At 32.1% G+C, this 21,249-nt stretch overlaps 1 protein-coding gene across 1 annotated transcript in view; it reads right to left on the minus strand.

Annotated features, from left to right (window-relative positions):
- Positions 1-1,764: 1,764 nt before the first annotated feature.
- Positions 1,765-21,249, minus strand: part of LOC134842437 (uncharacterized) — a 30,418-nt gene continuing 10,933 nt past the window's right edge. The window contains exons 4-5 of the mRNA XM_063858776.1: positions 2,884-3,009; positions 1,765-2,045 (exon numbers count right to left, since the gene is read on the minus strand). Coding sequence (XP_063714846.1) covers positions 1,858-2,045; positions 2,884-3,009 — 314 coding nt within the window. The 3' untranslated portion in view covers positions 1,765-1,857. The remainder of the gene's footprint in view (positions 2,046-2,883; positions 3,010-21,249) is intronic.

Here is a 21,249-nt window from a genome sequence, read left to right on the forward strand (position 1 = left end):
CTTAATGTAATAAAACAAAAAGACATTTTTTTCTCTAAAATTTGAATTTTTTAATAAAAATCATCCCCCCACACGCCATATAAAGTACAAAAGGATAGATTTCGCTCCTGTAACAAATCAATTATGGTAAATAAGCTTCTTTAAACCAATTTGGAACGATTAAATCTCCGCTCACGCGTTAATAGCGCGAAATATATTGCGCGTTAATTGTCCCAAATTGGCCAAAATGGCAATCTTTAAACCCCCATTACTTTATGAAAAATGGTCACAGGTGAAACATCTTTTCAAATTTGAGCTCAGGACAACAATACTTTTTTAATGATATAATTAAATTCCGTCAAAAATGGCTAGTTAAAAAGTCGAAATTTGTCTGAAGAAAAAAAACGCAACCCGAGCACAACTATTCCGTCACTTTCGTATCGAAAATCGGAACAAAAAAATCCAATTTTTTGAGCCTAAACATTTGATCAAATGCAAGAGCGTACAAATTGTTATAGGAAACAGCTCTTCCAGTCAGTTTGAAATTGAAAATTTTACGCCTGGAATTCAACCACTCTGTAAATTTCTAAACTTTTAAAAAAAGATTCCAAATTATGAATTCAAATACTTGCTGGTCGGTGTGGTATAATTTTTAACCATCGTCTTTTTATTCCAATGAATCAGTTGATTATCTAGTAAAAACCAATGTTAAACCATTTATTCAATATTAACATCTCACTTATAATTGCTTTAGATACCATTACTTAACCAAATTTCAATAAAAAATTCAATGAAATAAAACAAAATAAAAAAAAAGTTTTTTTCGAAAATTTGAATTTTTTTAAATGAAAATCATCCCCCCACGCGCCATATAAAGTACAAAAGGATGGATTTCGCTCCTTGCAACAAACCAATTATGGCAGATAAGCTTCTTTTGACCAATTAGGAACGATTTCTATGATGGATTAACTCTCCGTTTACGCGTTAATAGCGCGAAATATATCGCGCGTTAATTGTCCCAAATTGGCCAAAATGGCAATCTTTGAACCCCCGTAACTTTACGAAAAATGATCACAGGTTAAATATCTTTTCAAATTTGAGCTCAAGACAACAATAGCTTTCGAATGATATAAAAAAATTTCGTCAAAAATGGCTAGTTAAAAAGTTGAAAGGTGTATGATGAAAAACAAACCCACCCCGAGCACAAATATTCCGTTACTTTCGTATCGAAAGTCGGAACAATTAGGGTACAGTCTAAGGTGTACCCAATGAAAGGTGGAGGATTGGGCGGAAACAAAGAGGTGGCCAGAAGATGGAGAAAAATTTTGACTGTGTTTTTCAATTTATACTATCATAATGTTCTTCTTTTATAAGAAAATGTTAGTCTAGTAGTAACATTATCAACAATTTTGCGCAATTTTCTAAATCAAATTTAAAAATGGTCTGCTAAAATAAAAAAAATAATTTTGCTTTAAGAACTTCATTTTCTCTAAAAAACATTGGCCTATAAATTGTCTGAAAAGCGTAGTTTATACGTTTTTTTTTTAATTTTGAAAATTTGTTTATAATGTGTAAATACTAATCAGCATACAAATGAAGCATAAAATTAATTTAAATTAATCTGAGTCGGCTTAAATGGATCATACTTCAACTCCTCTTTTGGGTTTAACCTTTTTCTTGCCTAAATTGATCTTAAACCATCTTCTTAGTGCGAGTAACTCAAACACTACTTAAAACAATATAAAAGGATAAAAAACTTAAGGGTTTTGTCGTGATATGATTTTTTTGGTATAATAAGTAGGCTTAGTGTGGAGTTTTAGTTAATTTGTTTGAGAATTACAATCTTTACATCATTGACTATGACGAATTAAAACAAATTTAAGAACTCATGTTTTGTTGAATATTTGAGTACAACCTAATGAAAATGAGAGTTGCTAGTGCTACTACTGCCAGGACGAGTAAACAGGCAATCACGATTCCCGCCACTGAGACGAAAGTACACATGTCATGATCGCCTGTCTGCTTCATGCCCTCAATTGCGACCAGAGCTGTGATATAGACTGGGTCTGAAATTGAAAGTTTAATTGGTGGGACACCAAAGTTTCATGACAGTTTCAAATAAGCTGATGGCCAAAAAAAGGTAGGCTGTTTTTACGCTCCTCCCGCTATGCAAGTTTTAGATCAAATTAACACTTTTTCAAAGCATCTTTCCGAAGGGCTGAATGTTAACTTGATTTTAACTTTTGGTCTTTTCAGCCAGTCACAACGAAGTATTTTTCACGCGCAGAGCTCAGCAAACTTATTCTAAATTAAAAACTGGAATGCAAGATCTCATTGATCCATCTACTCATTTTTTTCAACATTTTCCATAAAATACCTACAAACTTTTTTTTCTCAAAATTTTTTCTGTGACGCATAAAAAATGGTCTTTTAAATGTTCAGCTGTCGATTTGATTACCAAAGGGCAGGTTTTTTTATCAAGATGTATTTCTCATGGCAATTGGCACGGGGGGATGGGGGCGTTGTTTTTGAAAAGTTTGTCGACCTTTTTTATGTCAGCCAATTCGAAATTTGTACTCCTACTCTGCCAAAACCCTTCAATGACCTTACTTTGCAAGACTACGGATTAATCAAAACCACAATTTTTGATTAATCAAAAGGTAATTAATCATTTTTTTAGTAATCATAGAAGATTGTATGGCAAGTCCATGATAACTTATAGCTATGTTCTGTAGTAAGGTAACCTATATAGTGCGGTTGTTTACACCGAATGTCACTTATACATTGATTGATCTAACCCCGTTGTTCCAGCGTGTCTCATGTCACGTATTGAATTAAAGTTTTATTTTTACGGTCGTTTTGTTACCATAGGCCCTGGGTGCGAACTTAGTTCCACTGATGTACCTGCTAAGTCGCCCGCCTCTGAGTTGGACTGCATCAAGTTCATCACAGTCCACTCAGGGTTGGAGCAGAGGGACATGAAGGCGGCGTGCTGCTTTCGCACCGCCATCCACGCTATACTGTCCTCCCCTAAACTACAACACTGCTCAACAAAATTGCATAAATCAAGATCTATGAGATGTTGTGATTTTCAGACCCTTAACTTTTACGTCACTCAAAATAATATTCTGAGCCTTCTTGTCATATTTTAAGAAAATTTGATATCTAAGAATTTTGTGCGCTGCAGGCATTTTTTTGAGAAAAAAAAACAAAAACATCCGTTTTGCGCGTTTTTGACCGTTTCGACCAAAAACTGTGTTTCGCTGCACATTCAAAGTATCACATATTAGCCTTCTAGGCGCCTTTCTTCGAATATTATTTGGCAGGCAAAACCTAGAGTACTCAATAATATCAAGGGAATAGAGTACTCAAGGGAATCTTACTGCGTGGTAAGGGTGTCGAGTTTTTTAAGTGCGCTAATTAGATTTGACAAAAAAAATCAAAAACAGAGCTCCCAATTTAGCCAAGCGTCCTTAAAATATTAAACTATCGCTGCACCAAAATTGATAACCAAACTAAAACAAAACGCTTTTGTGAAAACAACTAACTAAATTCATGATTAAAAAACCAAATTAACATAATTTTATAAAATGTAAATCATACTTTGCAGTATAAAGATCATACACATTAACAAAGACGAACATCCAAAGACTAGATGATCCCATCACACTCGACTAAAAGAATGGCTAAACACAACCGACATGCCGTCCACTATCACAACTCAAAGGATTTAGAGTACGACTTGACTTCACAGAAAAGGACTTCATTGAACTAGAACAATGACCACCTCGATGTTCAAGTATACGTACAGATCCGAGTTACAAGGCATCCCTTCCACACACGATCTTCACGCCATTCCCAGACAAAATTGCACACAAAACAAGTTCTCTACATAATACAGAAAAACCTGTCATAGCAAACCATTTTGAAATCGGATTGATTTCATTGGGATCACAGTCGTTGTCGAAGGACGACGTAATAATTTCCTATCCATAATTCCAGCGTCCTGAAACGTTCTTCTCCAAAAGGAACCGGACAAGAAAATAATGTTCGCCTAATACCAAAGTTCATCATCCATCCTTCAAATTGCAGAGAAGAAAGATAGTTCTAAAAAACTCTGTAAACCCCGGATGGGTGGAACTTGATCTAAACTACATTTTATTATTGGATAAATTAGATATTTTACCACTGTAAAATATTTAATATTAACCAATCTTAATCCATCCAACTAACAACCCACTTATTTGTAAGTGCTGAAATTACTTGTATTTTCAGCACCAGAGAGATTTGAATTTAACTTAGAAATTAGTTGCCTCTCCAAGAGAACTTCAGCAGCTGCAATAAGCCAGTATACTCTAGATCTATTGAGCCTAGCAGAGACTAGTTAAACACCCTGAGACTAGTAGATATAAGAGTAAGATTAGGATCGGTATTAGACTAGGAAGTTGCACGAATCTATCAGGCCGAAAATGAGGTAGCGTGACGAGCAGACGGTGTACCCTATCCGAAATTACTCTATGAGTTAACCACATCGGTTCTAACTCATCTGGTGCGACCATAAGTCTCGAATAAGACCTTAATAGCTTAGAATTAACCAAATACAGATTAGAAATTAGACAAAACTTTTTCAAAATGTTATACAATACTAACTTAATTGAAATGTCTCTACGACTCAATAGATCAGAGCCGATATTCCGCACAATACTAGAAGCACCCGGTATTGGAAGAAGACCTCGGACAAGAGACGATATAAGACTACGTAGAAACTTACCATTTATTTTTTTTTTTGGTTGAACGGCAAAAGCCAACACAAACTTTTATATTTAGAATCTTATTAGCAATGAATTTAGATTTTCATTTGCAAACATAAAATTTTGAAGTAAATCTTCATGATCATTTCAGGCGCTAAACAAACTCATTAATGTACAATAACGATTGATAAAAAGATCTCAGATCGTTCACTTAATTTCTGCAGTATTATATAAAACATATTTGAAAAATATTTATTGAAAATAAAAATAAAAATTAGTAGCATGACAATAAATAGTTAGTAATAATAAACCATCTTGTTGTTCCAGCTTCATCACCTAATTATAACAGCAATCATAAGCTCATTAACATCATAAAAAAAACTAAATCTTTTTTTAAATGAATTTAATCAATTTTAAATTTAAATTCACTTAATTTTGAAAATCAGATCATCAAGGCTTATCCTTGGATCTTTATAAGTTTTCTATCTCACTAAATTTAAAATCTGATCATCAAGGCCTATCCTTGGATCAAAAAGAACAATTATGTTCTCTCCCACCCACTTAGCAAGTGTCTAACGACCTCAAACGTCGATTCACTATCCAACCTTTCCAAAAGACCCAGGACTAATAGAAATTTTTAAATAAAACTAACCATTCAAATTAAGTTAAACAGTGAAGAAGTTCGTTTATTCATCCTTCACTTGAACCCTCCTTTCAACAGACCCAGGATAGATCTTAGACTTAGTAAGTTTAAAATAGTATCTAACGAACTACTTGCGTTCTAATTATACCTGAGCCTTGTGGATCGATTTACTATTCTCCAACCCTTGAACACAATCACTACCCCTAAAAAAGATTAAGTAAGTTAACACCTTAATTTAGATTAGCCACGAGAAAGTAGAAAATCATTCTCCGGAATCGATATACTTTTCTCTCCAACCCTGAACAAAAAGACCCAGGTTAAGGTAACCAAAAAATCGTAAGGACTAACAGTCTAGGAAAATAAAAGTAACTAACAACTTCTTGGATCCCTCATCCTAAACCTTATGTCATTCAAAAATTTAGGAAATAAACAAACAATCGTTTTACACAATTGTGAAATAGATAACCAAAATGACGATCTTGTAATCATTCCTCATACACAAACAGTTGGATACATTCGAACAAAACGACAAACAATAAAAAGAAAAATTATAAACAAACAAAGACAAATCACACCAAAAAGATTTTCAAAAAATAGAAACGCATTTTCTGAATCAGAAGCCAAAAGTTTAGACGAACTATACAAATTTAAAAAATCAATAGATAAAAATTGTCCCATTCATGATCAATTATATTTTTCCGACTCAGAAACAACTTCAAATTCATCAAAAAGAGGAAAAAGAAGAATAAAAAAGAAGTATAAACACAGATCAGTACACCTGTATAACTGGAATCAACCAATTAGACACATTGATAGTTATATATTCACAGTCATCAAATGAAAAAATGAGCCACACTCAAAGTGACGAAAGTCCAGATGATGAAGCAGTTTTTCCCTTTCTTAAAGATTCACTCGATGATAGAGGACAAACACGATTTTGTAAGAACTTACTCGTAAATTTGTTTGAACCAGGAATCAGTCCATGCAAAGCAGAATTCCCAGATGTAATCAAAAACCAAATGATTGAACATTATTTGAAAGACATATGTAATCTAACACAACAATACGGAATCTACACCATAGAATTTAGCACACCAAATAGAGCCCATCGTAAATATGTAATTCAAACAGACGATATTGAATTAGAATTTTCAAAAGTATTCATAGAATATATCAAAAGCATACAATATCATAATTCACAAAGAGCAAACTCTATATTCACTAACGAAGTTTTTGCAGAAATATATAGTTATATATCTATATTAGAAAAAACAGAAGTTCAAAGTATATCACCAACCGAAACATCCAAACATACAGAAGTGCGAAATAAAATCACAGTATCAACCTTTTTACATACAATTCGCGAAAATTTTACTAGAGAAGATGTTTCACAAAACACTAAACATGATTTACAAAAGATTTTAGCATGGTTTATAATAGATTATTTCACCCACAATTTAGATTTAATTTCACAAGCAAGAAAAAATTTCAGACCTCAAAATACCAATGACGACACTGTCCTTTCAGAACAATCAGATTACGTTTGGGACCCTGACTGGTCTCATCCAGCATTTCTGAATATTTCACAAGATATCTCGAGTCAAGCAATAAGTACAATATCTTTCCACAGCGATTATGTAAGAGTAATACCATTAACGATTGACGCAACACCATTAAATTATAAAACATTTTTACCTGATACACGAAACAACAGCTTAAATTCAACAGTCATACATAATGAAAATCTCAATGGAACCAAAAATCTTACACAGCAAGAGATTCAAACACCATCACACTTCATAAATGAAGAAATCGTCCAAACAACAGCAACAACTGCACAAAAAAAATATTTCACCAATACACCCCAATCTGACAACACCAAGAAATACAAATACATCACTAACACAAAAAACCTTACAATCAAGCGGTAAACCTTCGGTTGCTCCAAAATATTCAAATATGGACTATCAAACGTATAGACCAATGACAAAACCGACCGTCAAAAACACGAAAAACGTTCACAAGAAACACTTTTGCAGAACACAACTATAATTATGCACACCAACCAAAAACAAATCAACCTCCCCGAAAAACTACACAAAATTTAAATTACGTATGTTCCCATTATTGGAATCTTCCAAAAACATCAACCAATTCAGTAAATTTTCCAGATAATCCACAACCTACACAGGATTATAGTTAAAATTACCCATTTTTTCAACAGAATAAAAATAAACAACATACACCACATAACACAAATTATTTATCATCTGATGATGATGATTATCATAAACCTGATATTTTTGCACCATATACTAAAGAATATCGCACACAGAGACCGCGACAATCTCAACCATCTCAAAATATAAAAATTTACCCATGAAATCCAACAGATATACAAAATCCACAACAAATGCATATACAGAACCCATTTAACGCACAATCTTTTCAACCAATTCAACCACAAAACCCAATGTTAATGCATTCTTATCAACCAACTCAAATGCAAAATGAAATACCGCTTCCTTATTACCTTCAGCAACATGAAATCACAAAAAATCAACTTTCAAATTTTTCACAAATGCCAAATGCCGCAGATGACTCCATACCTCATGGGTGGATCATCAATAACATCGAATAAACTATTAATGGTATTCACAGGAACAGACCCTGAATATTCTGTAGAAGATTATTTAAATGCAGTAACAGCAAATTTAATTTTAAATATAGGACCCGAACCAATTAATACGCCACTACAACAAAATTGAATACATAGACGCACAGCGCTAATACAAACAACCCTAGATGGCGCAGCTCAAAAATGGTTTTCAGTATTACCCATAGAAATAAAATCAGACTGCAAAAGATTCACACAAGAATTTTCAAAAATGTTTGATTCTGAAAGAAACAAACAACATCAAAGAGTTTTATGCAATGAATTCCGCAGACTACCAAATGAAACAATTAATCAATTAATTAGCAGTACGAATCGAAACACTAGTTCGAAAAGCATATTCACTTAATACACATGATTACAAAAACACAAAAATGACAGAAATTTTAATGATGACTTTAACACCTCAATTAAGGAAAATAGCTATAAAAAAGAGAGTATCTCATCCTTCCTCAATTCTAGAACCGGATTTAGATTTTCAAAAATTAGTAGATAAACTAGAACAAGCAGAAATCACAGAGAAACTCGAAGAAACAGAAAATCTAAAACTACAATATGTTAATCGAATTGAAACAAATACTACACATATAAATAACATACAAGAATCAGACACAGACCTGATTGAAAAAATCACTGAAAAACTAAATATCTACGAAAAACATCCAAACTTTAAAGGCAAACCATCCTTCAAAAAATCGTGTAATTTTTGCCGACGATACGGACACAGCATTTCCGAATGTAGACAAAAACAACAAGACAATCAGAATATACTTCAAAAGTACAAAGAACCAAATAAATCATTCGATCAAAACATAAAAAAAGACCAAAATCTACGAAACAAAAATATATATAGTAATAACGGTTCAGGAAAACCACTTCCGAGCAACTCAAATTACACAAGGAATCAATCACCATATAACTCAAGTTAAAGAGGTAAATCACCCGAACGAGGAAATAGACGAAATTTCTCACAAAATAGATATAACCGATCGAATAGCCAAAATAACTATTCGAGATCAAATTCCAATGCAACACAATTTGTTTCTAGATCCAGTTCCCAATCAAACCCAAGAAATAAACACTATTCCAATAATCAATCACGAAACTCATCATACAACAGAAATAGAAACTATTCACATAATCGAATTAGAAGTTATTCGAACAATCGAAATCAGAATTACCCGAACAATCGATCAAGAAATAACTCGCATGATAGATCAAACTATCACAGTTCAAATGACAATTACCAAAACAGATCACGGAACAATTCACAAAAACGAAATTCAAGTTATAATAATCAATATAGAAATTATTCCCAGTCACCACATAGGAATAATAACCATTATAATATTTCTAAACATCGATACAGAAGTAGTACACCAAAACATCAAAGACATATTAATCAAGTACAGTCAAATGAAGAAACAACATCAGACCCCCCAGGTATTGACGACACAGGAAGTAACGAACTACAACTAAATCAAATAAACTGTGGATAATCAGATACAGAAAGTGATACAGAAAATACCATCTCCTTAAATATGATAACAGTCGAAAACGACTATGAACCTATCATATATGAACAACCTTTCACTTCACATATATATGAAAATCAATTGGAACTCCTCCACAATTACTATATTGGACCCATTGATAATACACAAACTACACAAGAAGTAAACGAAATTAACACAGTAATTAAACCCGAGAAAAAAAAAGATGAAACACAATGCTCAAACACAAAACATATTTATCAAAATATACAAAAAGAACAACCTACAGAAAAATGTGGACAATTCCATTTCTCTTAGAGAGCCCAAGAAGCAAAGAATTTCAACCACCAGATCTTGAAATTGATTTTTTAATTGACTCAGGAGCAGAATCAAATATAATGAATATTCCCACGTGGAATGAAATCAAAACATTGCATCCAAATTTAACACCTCTTGAAACCTCTCAAAAATTAGCAACAGCACAAGGATCAACATTAGTAAATTATGGAAAATTCCAATTATTCCTTCTTCCCACAAGAACATTGGAACAAAACAAAAGTTTGAACAAACCATTTAAACAAATATTTCATATTACTGATATTAAACACAATATCATTGGCATACCATTCATATCTAAATATATACCAACAATCAACATCCTAACTAGTAAGATCCATATCAAAGATAAAAACACACAAAAACAAAAAAACACAGCCCTAACATTCTTCCAAAGACTAAACAAACAACCAACATTTTTTTCAAAATTTTATCCCATTTACAATCAACAACGGAAACACCTGAAACCACTATCAGGAAATATATATAATTTTTTGATAAAACAAGTTCACCAGTATGACTAAAGTCAAAATAAACTACAATTTTTCATGTCAGACTTTGAATTTAAACCTATCCACAAATTTTTCAAAATTACTATCTCATCCATAGAATACTCGAAAAATACGAATTCCGACATCATTTCATTACACGTGTATAACAATACACCATAAAAAGTAACATTACCATTAGGACTTTTAGGATATTGTGAAACAAATGCTACAATTTCACCTATAAATGAAGTAGCCTACCGCGTTAATAATATACTCCAATTATTAGATAATTGCAGATCAACAGTTCTTGACGAAGAATTATCCATAAATATTATAAAAAATAATGAAAAAAGAAACACAGATTACCTCACAAAAACACCATATTTTAAACCAACATTCAATATAACAAATTACACAAAAGAGCAACAAAAATTTTTAACAATGTTTTATTTTGAACACTCACAAATTACACAAATTGAATTTGATAAATCAGCAAAACAACTGTTAAAATATTCAACAGTTTACGCAACATCAAAATTTGACGTTGGAAAAATTATTTCATCACTACACCTTCCGTTAAAACCTGACGCAGTTTTCAAAAAACAAAGAGCAAGTAAACTACCGATTCACTTACATGACAAAGTAAACAGAAAACTTGACATTTTAGAACAATACGAAATTATCTCACCAGTAAATAAGGAAGAAAAACCAAAAGGTAACACTTTTATCAACCCTGTTATCATTCTAGCAAAAGGTGAATCACTAAAAATAGTTTTAGACGCTAGATACCTCAATTCACTAATTGACGAAACAAAATGCAATTGGCCTATTGAACCCATACAAATTATCTTAACAAAGATAAATGGTAAATATTTCACAACCACAGATATGATAAGTGCTTATAATCAAATGCCACTATATGAATAATCACGACGTTTAACACAATTTGTTATTGGAAATCAACAATATGAATTTGATCGCTTTTTCTATGGAATATCCATATGACCAGCAGCTTTTTCAGCTCTTATGAGTAAAATTTTTAGACCACTAATACTCAAGAAAAATGCAATCACATACTTAGATGATGTTTTAATGCAATCACAAACTAAAGAAGAAAAGTTTACAGTTTTAGAACAGTATCATAAAATTTGAATGCAGCCCCCGATAAATCACACTTCTTTCTAACACGCGTTAAATTTTTAGGACACAATATAGAACGAGAAACTATCACTCCTTTAAAATCACGCATTGATGCCATTCAAAAACTTCAGCCACCTACAAATAAAAAGAAAATCCAAGAATTCCTTGGAATGTTAAATTTCTTAGGTAAATATGTTTACAAAATGCAATTATACTTAAGACCCTTCTATAACATCCTCAGACAACAAAATAATTTTGAATGGACCTTTGAACATCAAACACGATTTGACAAAATTAAAAAACTTTTAACAGAACAAATTTCAAACACAATTCCAGATCCAAATCAACCATTCTATGCAATGTGCGATGCTTCAAATTTTAGCATCGGCGCAGCATTGCTACAATCACATAATGGAACAAATAAAACAAATCTTATATCAGCAAATTCACGATTATTCACACAAGCAGAGCTACGACGGTCAACTCTAATGAGAGAATGTACAGCTATATTTTATACACTTACCGAATATGAAATTCTGATACTTGGATCAAAACATCCAACAGTTCTATTCACAGATCACAAACCAATTATATTTCTCTTTAAACAAAAATCAAATCCAAATCATAGAATTTTTAGATTTCAACTAATTCTAATGAAATTTCCAAACCTACATATAGTTTGGACAGCAGGAAAAAATCTTGCGTTACCAGATCCATTAAGTCGAAATACGCCACCTGAATTACTGACATTGATCAATCAACTGACATTGATCAATCAAAGATAAATAATCTACAACATTTTCCACTCTACTTAGAATGCCAAAATAATCACTATGAAGTTGAGTTACTAGGCACATCAACTTTTAAACCAATTCCATACTCACAATGGATAAAAAAGAATACTCAACAAAAAAGAAAAAAACAACACTCGCATAAAAAAGACCTTTTTCCACTAATTGAAAAAGAAAATTTAACCGATAAAATAAATTTATCAGGACCACAAACAAACAATTCAAAATACACAATAAATCAAGTTTTTGACCTCCATGACCCACTTGACACAATTCCCCCATCCAAAACTAGAAATTGACAATATTTTTCTCCCCCCAACAGATAAGATTACACTTGAACTTTTAACACAATATCAAAATCTCGACCCAGTAATATAACAACTAAAATCATGGTACAAATACATAACTAAGCCCGTTAAAGCAGATACCATAATTTTAGGGAATAAAACACTCCTCCGAGTTTTCCGAAAATTTAATAACACAACAATTAATGAAAAGACAGATCTTTTAGATTATCAATTAAATGATTCTAAAGTTCCCTGTCTTCCTTTAAGTATGATATTAATAGCTTTTAACATCTCACATACACAAAATACTAAAGGACACTCCGGATCAGAAAAAAACATACTCGAACTTTACACAAAATTTTTATTTCCCAAATGCACCAATTTGGATAAAAGTATTATGCAATGATTGTATAATATGTCAATTGAACAAACCTTATCCAAATCAAAAACAAATAGCACAAAAACAAGATTTAAAGGACAAAGTTTGTATTTTAACCATCGCATTTCATTCGATACAAAAGGACCAATTTCACTATCCTCTGAAGGAAACTCCTACATTATGGTCATTGTTGACGCATTCACACATTATGTAGCACTCAACCCAGTACCACATTGTAATGCTTACTATGCTTACACAACACTTTACGAACATTGGATAACTAAATTCGGATTACCCGAAATCTTAGTTACAGACAACGGTACAGAAATCATAAAAAATGAAATCATCACACTATGCCACTTATATAACATCAAACATGAACCACGTACATCTCATGCACCTTGGACAAACGGTTTAGTCGAAGGTATGAACCGTTCATTACAAGAATAGCTCCGATGTATCATAAATGGAAATGATACAAAATACACAGAATGGTCAGCAGATGTAAAAATATTTCCCTTAGAATACAATTCACAAATCACGACAACTTTAGGAATGTCACCATACGAAATGTTTTTTAATCAAAAGCCACGTAAACCAATTATGTTTACAGCAAATGCCCATAAAAATGCACAAGGTTATTGCCAACCAAATAAAGACTCAATTTGCTATAACCTACCTTTACACATACATGATCAAGATCATTTTCATCACACACATATTCTTAAATTAGCCTCCGGCACACACACCGAATGGATTTAAAATAGAGATAAAAAACACAATGATATTTACCAAAAAGTAACAAAGAAATTCAACCACCAGATCTTGAAATTGATTTTTTAATTGACTCAGGAGCAGAATCAAATATAATGAATATTCCCACGTGGAATGAAATCAAAACATTGCATCCAAATTTAACACCTCTTGAAACCTCTCAAAAATTAGCAACAGCACAAGGATCAACATTAGTAAATTATGGAAAATTCCAATTATTCCTTCTTCCCACAAGAACATTGGAACAAAACAAAAGTTTGAACAAACCATTTAAACAAATATTTCATATTACTGATATTAAACACAATATCATTGGCATACCATTCATATCTAAATATATACCAACAATCAACATCCTAACTAGTAAGATCCATATCAAAGATAAATACACAAAAACAAAAAAACACAGCCCTAACATTCTTCCAAAGACTAAACAAACAACCAACATTTTTTTCAAAATTTTATCCCATTTACAATCAACAACGGAAACACCTGAAACCACTATCAGGAAATATATATAATTTTTTGATAAAACAAGTTCACCAGTATGACTAAAGTCAAAATAAACTACAATTTTTCATGTCAGACTTTGAATTTAAACCTATCCACAAATTTTTCAAAATTACTATCTCATCCATAGAATACTCGAAAAATACGAATTCCGACATCATTTCATTACACGTGTATAACAATACACCATAAAAAGTAACATTACCATTAGGACTTTTAGGATATTGTGAAACAAATGCTACAATTTCACCTATAAATGAAGTAGCCTACCGCGTTAATAATATACTCCAATTATTAGATAATTGCAGATCAACAGTTCTTGACGAAGAATTATCCATAAATATTATAAAAAATAATGAAAAAAGAAACACAGATTACCTCACAAAAACACCATATTTTAAACCAACATTCAATATAACAAATTACACAAAAGAGCAACAAAAATTTTTAACAATGTTTTATTTTGAACACTCACAAATTACACAAATTGAATTTGATAAATCAGCAAAACAACTGTTAAAATATTCAACAGTTTACGCAACATCAAAATTTGACGTTGGAAAAATTATTTCATCACTACACCTTCCGTTAAAACCTGACGCAGTTTTCAAAAAACAAAGAGCAAGTAAACTACCGATTCACTTACATGACAAAGTAAACAGAAAACTTGACATTTTAGAACAATACGAAATTATCTCACCAGTAAATAAGGAAGAAAAACCAAAAGGTAACACTTTTATCAACCCTGTTATCATTCTAGCAAAAGGTGAATCACTAAAAATAGTTTTAGACGCTAGATACCTCAATTCACTAATTGACGAAACAAAATGCAATTGGCCTATTGAACCCATACAAATTATCTTAACAAAGATAAATGGTAAATATTTCACAACCACAGATATGATAAGTGCTTATAATCAAATGCCACTATATGAATAATCACGACGTTTAACACAATTTGTTATTGGAAATCAACAATATGAATTTGATCGCTTTTTCTATGGAATATCCATATGACCAGCAGCTTTTTCAGCTCTTATGAGTAAAATTTTTAGACCACTAATACTCAAGAAAAATGCAATCACATACTTAGATGATGTTTTAATGCAATCACAAACTAAAGAAGAAAAGTTTACAGTTTTAGAACAGTATCATAAAATTTGAATGCAGCCCCCGATAAATCACACTTCTTTCTAACACGCGTTAAATTTTTAGGACACAATATAGAACGAGAAACTATCACTCCTTTAAAATCACGCATTGATGCCATTCAAAAACTTCAGCCACCTACAAATAAAAAGAAAATCCAAGAATTCCTTGGAATGTTAAATTTCTTAGGTAAATATGTTTACAAAATGCAATTATACTTAAGACCCTTCTATAACATCCTCAGACAACAAAATAATTTTGAATGGACCTTTGAACATCAAACACGATTTGACAAAATTAAAAAACTTTTAACAGAACAAATTTCAAACACAATTCCAGATCCAAATCAACCATTCTATGCAATGTGCGATGCTTCAAATTTTAGCATCGGCGCAGCATTGCTACAATCACATAATGGAACAAATAAAACAAATCTTATATCAGCAAATTCACGATTATTCACACAAGCAGAGCTACGACGGTCAACTCTAATGAGAGAATGTACAGCTATATTTTATACACTTACCGAATATGAAATTCTGATACTTGGATCAAAACATCCAACAGTTCTATTCACAGATCACAAACCAATTATATTTCTCTTTAAACAAAAATCAAATCCAAATCATAGAATTTTTAGATTTCAACTAATTCTAATGAAATTTCCAAACCTACATATAGTTTGGACAGCAGGAAAAAATCTTGCGTTACCAGATCCATTAAGTCGAAATACGCCACCTGAATTACTGACATTGATCAATCAACTGACATTGATCAATCAAAGATAAATAATCTACAACATTTTCCACTCTACTTAGAATGCCAAAATAATCACTATGAAGTTGAGTTACTAGGCACATCAACTTTTAAACCAATTCCATACTCACAATGGATAAAAAAGAATACTCAACAAAAAAGAAAAAAACAACACTCGCATAAAAAAGACCTTTTTCCACTAATTGAAAAAGAAAATTTAACCGATAAAATAAATTTATCAGGACCACAAACAAACAATTCAAAATACACAATAAATCAAGTTTTTGACCTCCATGACCCACTTGACACAATTCCCCCATCCAAAACTAGAAATTGACAATATTTTTCTCCCCCCAACAGATAAGATTACACTTGAACTTTTAACACAATATCAAAATCTCGACCCAGTAATATAACAACTAAAATCATGGTACAAATACATAACTAAGCCCGTTAAAGCAGATACCATAATTTTAGGGAATAAAACACTCCTCCGAGTTTTCCGAAAATTTAATAACACAACAATTAATGAAAAGACAGATCTTTTAGATTATCAATTAAATGATTCTAAAGTTCCCTGTCTTCCTTTAAGTATGATATTAATAGCTTTTAACATCTCACATACACAAAATACTAAAGGACACTCCGGATCAGAAAAAAACATACTCGAACTTTACACAAAATTTTTATTTCCCAAATGCACCAATTTGGATAAAAGTATTATGCAATGATTGTATAATATGTCAATTGAACAAACCTTATCCAAATCAAAAACAAATAGCACAAAAACAAGATTTAAAGGACAAAGTTTGTATTTTAACCATCGCATTTCATTCGATACAAAAGGACCAATTTCACTATCCTCTGAAGGAAACTCCTACATTATGGTCATTGTTGACGCATTCACACATTATGTAGCACTCAACCCAGTACCACATTGTAATGCTTACTATGCTTACACAACACTTTACGAACATTGGATAACTAAATTCGGATTACCCGAAATCTTAGTTACAGACAACGGTACAGAAATCATAAAAAATGAAATCATCACACTATGCCACTTATATAACATCAAACATGAACCACGTACATCTCATGCACCTTGGACAAACGGTTTAGTCGAAGGTATGAACCGTTCATTACAAGAATAGCTCCGATGTATCATAAATGGAAATGATACAAAATACACAGAATGGTCAGCAGATGTAAAAATATTTCCCTTAGAATACAATTCACAAATCACGACAACTTTAGGAATGTCACCATACGAAATGTTTTTTAATCAAAAGCCACGTAAACCAATTATGTTTACAGCAAATGCCCATAAAAATGCACAAGGTTATTGCCAACCAAATAAAGACTCAATTTGCTATAACCTACCTTTACACATACATGATCAAGATCATTTTCATCACACACATATTCTTAAATTAGCCTCCGGCACACACACCGAATGGATTTAAAATAGAGATAAAAAACACAATGATATTTACCAAAAAGTAACAAAGAAATTGTTACAAAGGCAAAACATTAACGATCAAATTAATTCACGCTTTACACCAGCCACAGATTTAAAAATTGGAACATTCGTCTTAATACCTAACTTTAAAACGCAAAAAGGAATCTATAAGAAATTACAACCCCTTCGAAAAGGACCATACCAAATAATTGCCAAACCCACTGACGTAACGTATAAACTTACAGATCCAACTAAAAAAGAAATTGTTCAACAACGTAACAATCTATTGCCCTACTACCCAAAAGAATACGCACTACGCGAAATAACTCAATTATATTCTTTCACAGGTTTAAAAGTTAGTCAAAATTATCCACATACAGAAAAAAAATAGATGAACAACACAACGTTCATCATGAAAATCAAAATCAAACACAAATCAAAGCTGAAAAACAATCATAAAACACCAGACCCAAAAATATCTCAAAAAGAAAGAAAGAACAAAAAATGATAGAAAAAATTTTACCACAAGAACAAGCAGAAGAATCAGAACAAGGATAATCATCACGACTTAGAAATCAACCACGTAAAAACTACAAAACATTCATCCCACAATCTAAAATATTAATGAAAGTTGAATTTCAAAAACAACTTTGATTTCAAAATAAATAATTTTTGCACCTCTGGATCATTTTGAACTTTCATTTTTCAAGATAACATGCTGACAAACACACAACAATTCTAGTTCAGATTCAGCCAATAGGATTCATATAAATCCGTCACCTTCTATATCTCTAACACCAACGTATTAGCCGAAAGATACTAAACTCCAGGCATATCTATAACTAAAACTTTACAACCTCCAGGCCAAAAATAAGCAACTCGCTAAAACTTGACAACTAAAATAAATACCACCATAATATTACAACCCTCCCCTATCTAATAACGCAAAGATCAACAATATTTTTCCAACTCAGACCTCAAAAACCCTCCAACCAAAAATAGCAAATTAGCCTAAAGTAAAAAAGGAACATAATCAATTGGCCTAAAGTACAAATATTTCAAAAACACCCCAGATCACCCGACAAATAAAAATGAAGCAAAAGAAGACCTCCCGAACAGCATAAAATTAGCCCCCAACAATTTCTCAGAAAACACAACCCACTTGTCAAAAAATTCATAAATAACTCGACCACACTTGAATCTCGCCTCAAACAACAAAAAATATTCGACAAAGAAATCATTTCTTAAATGCTCTTCTCTCGATCAGTATCTTAAAAAAACAATCTTAAGTCTTTTAATAAAGTTTTTCATACTATTCAAACTTTTGTTCATATTTCTATTTGATACTTTTGACGCTTTTATAATCATTTTAATAATTTTTTGCAACATTTTTTAAAATTTCTATTCCCTTTTTGAAATATATCTCGAACTTTCCCAAATCATTGATCATATTCACAGGTACGATAGTGCACAATCTATTTAATTGATACGAACCATTTTTAGTAGAACAGATATTTTTTCACTATTCATAATTTTCATCATATTTTTATCATCCCTAATACTGACAATGTGCAAATGTGTAAAAAAGGCAATAGTCACATTCGCCTTAGCAACAATCCTTTTAATTCTTTTCATGGAAAAAAACTACAATAAACATAAATCTTCCCACTAGAAAAAATCAATCGGACACTATCAAAAATTGCTAACCAACAACCACAAAATCAGTCTTCACCGACATCATCCCAAGAAAACCCAACAATACCTACAACTACCCAAAACCCCCAAACATCCACACGAATTTCTTTCCAAGATAATCCATACACTTTTGGAGAACGACACGCTCGCTTATCCGAACCATTAGAACCAGTTCAGCGACAGGCACATCTAAGTGAACCAACATATAATTTATACCCCACATTACCACAAGACTTAAACAGAATAAGAAACATTAGTCAAAATCAAAATACAGTTGAAATAAATAGACAAATTATACATCCACGAAGAAACAGAAGTTTTCAAACCCCTAGAATTCATTTTGATATACCCCAATCGCCAACACCAACTACTTCAGAAAATTCAAGTAGTACATTGCCAGAAACTCCCACACTACTTTCACAATCTAGCACCTCAAATATACCTTCAGATTACTTAGGTTCAACACCAACATCTGAACAAATACGTGAAAATCCCTTTAACCCCCCAGTCCCACCGCACGACTACCATATTGGACAACACACTCATGTACACAAGGTGAACCAAACTTAGTGAATGACCCAATAGATATTTCTACGGATACAACACTATCATCACTACCAGAAACATTATCACTACCGTCAACGCCAACATTAAGTCAAATTTCACCGACGCTTTTCCCTTTATATTTTCCAAATAACCTCGACGCTAGATATCGAGAACAATCATCAACAAATATCCCTTTAGGACTAGATTGGAATACATTCGTAGCACCCCCACCATTATTTGGACAACATCAGGAAAGTAACCGAGTGCACAGTTGGGCACTCAACAGATTACAATATAGACAAGATATCCACGAAGATATTCGTGAAACACAATATTCAAATACTTCAACAAAATAGTCTCCAGTTAAATTTTGAAATCACGATCAAACTTAACAATATTGTTCAACATCCCTACCCAGTAAATCCACCAAATATAACAGCTCAATCGCTACCACCACCATTTATAACAACTGAAGTAATATATAAATACGATAGATATACAAAAAACACAATTGGTTACATCACATTTTATAACCCATACTCCGGATTATCATACACATGTATATTCTAAAAATATTCACATTTCAACACATCTTTTTTCTAATACTTTCCGAAGAGAACAAAACGAACAAAAAACACTACAAAAAATGCAATAAATCAAGTATCACAATGCGAAACAGAACCACAAGCTATAGAAAATAGAAATGTAACAGCAACATTGTATTCAAAAGCCCGAGCAACAACAGTCACAGGATATAAATTTACAGCAACATTTTCCGAAAAGAAAGTACACTGTTCACAAGTTTCCAACGGAAATAAAAACCGACTTGATCACGAGTCATTTTATCAAAGTAATATAGAACGACTTTTACATCTAAATCCCGATGATTGTAAATACGAATTACTCAGACTGAATATCACAAGAAATAAAAATACAGACAGAAAAATAGTAAATTTCCAAGTCTTTGCCGATTCTGTACATCAAGCAGAAATTGAACGATATCAAGGACATACAAAATTAGACGAAAAATACCCATACAACGGCGCACACGGAAGATTAACCTATGACATACACGATAAATACTGGATACCACACATTGGAATAAATAACCCCTCAAACTGCAAAGCAGACACAAAAAACAAAGGATATCAAGAAATAATGTTTTTCGATTGGAAAATACAACTCGAAAAAGTACAACTCACACGAGATCTGTCTGATAACACAATGATCTATCAAGGAATTAGATTACCTTGCAAAAATGATCAATGTTTTTGTGACCCTACAACAAGGACCCAAGCAACAATTGTTCGGTTTCCCGAAGATACATGCACAACATTCCAAGTAGTTAAAATACACGCTCGAATGATAAAATTTCATGAAAAATATTTTATAG

The sequence above is a fragment of the Symsagittifera roscoffensis genome, chromosome 3 (genome assembly GCF_963678635.1).
Source record: "Symsagittifera roscoffensis chromosome 3, txSymRosc1.1, whole genome shotgun sequence".
Taxonomy (NCBI): Eukaryota; Metazoa; Xenacoelomorpha; order Acoela; family Convolutidae; genus Symsagittifera; species Symsagittifera roscoffensis.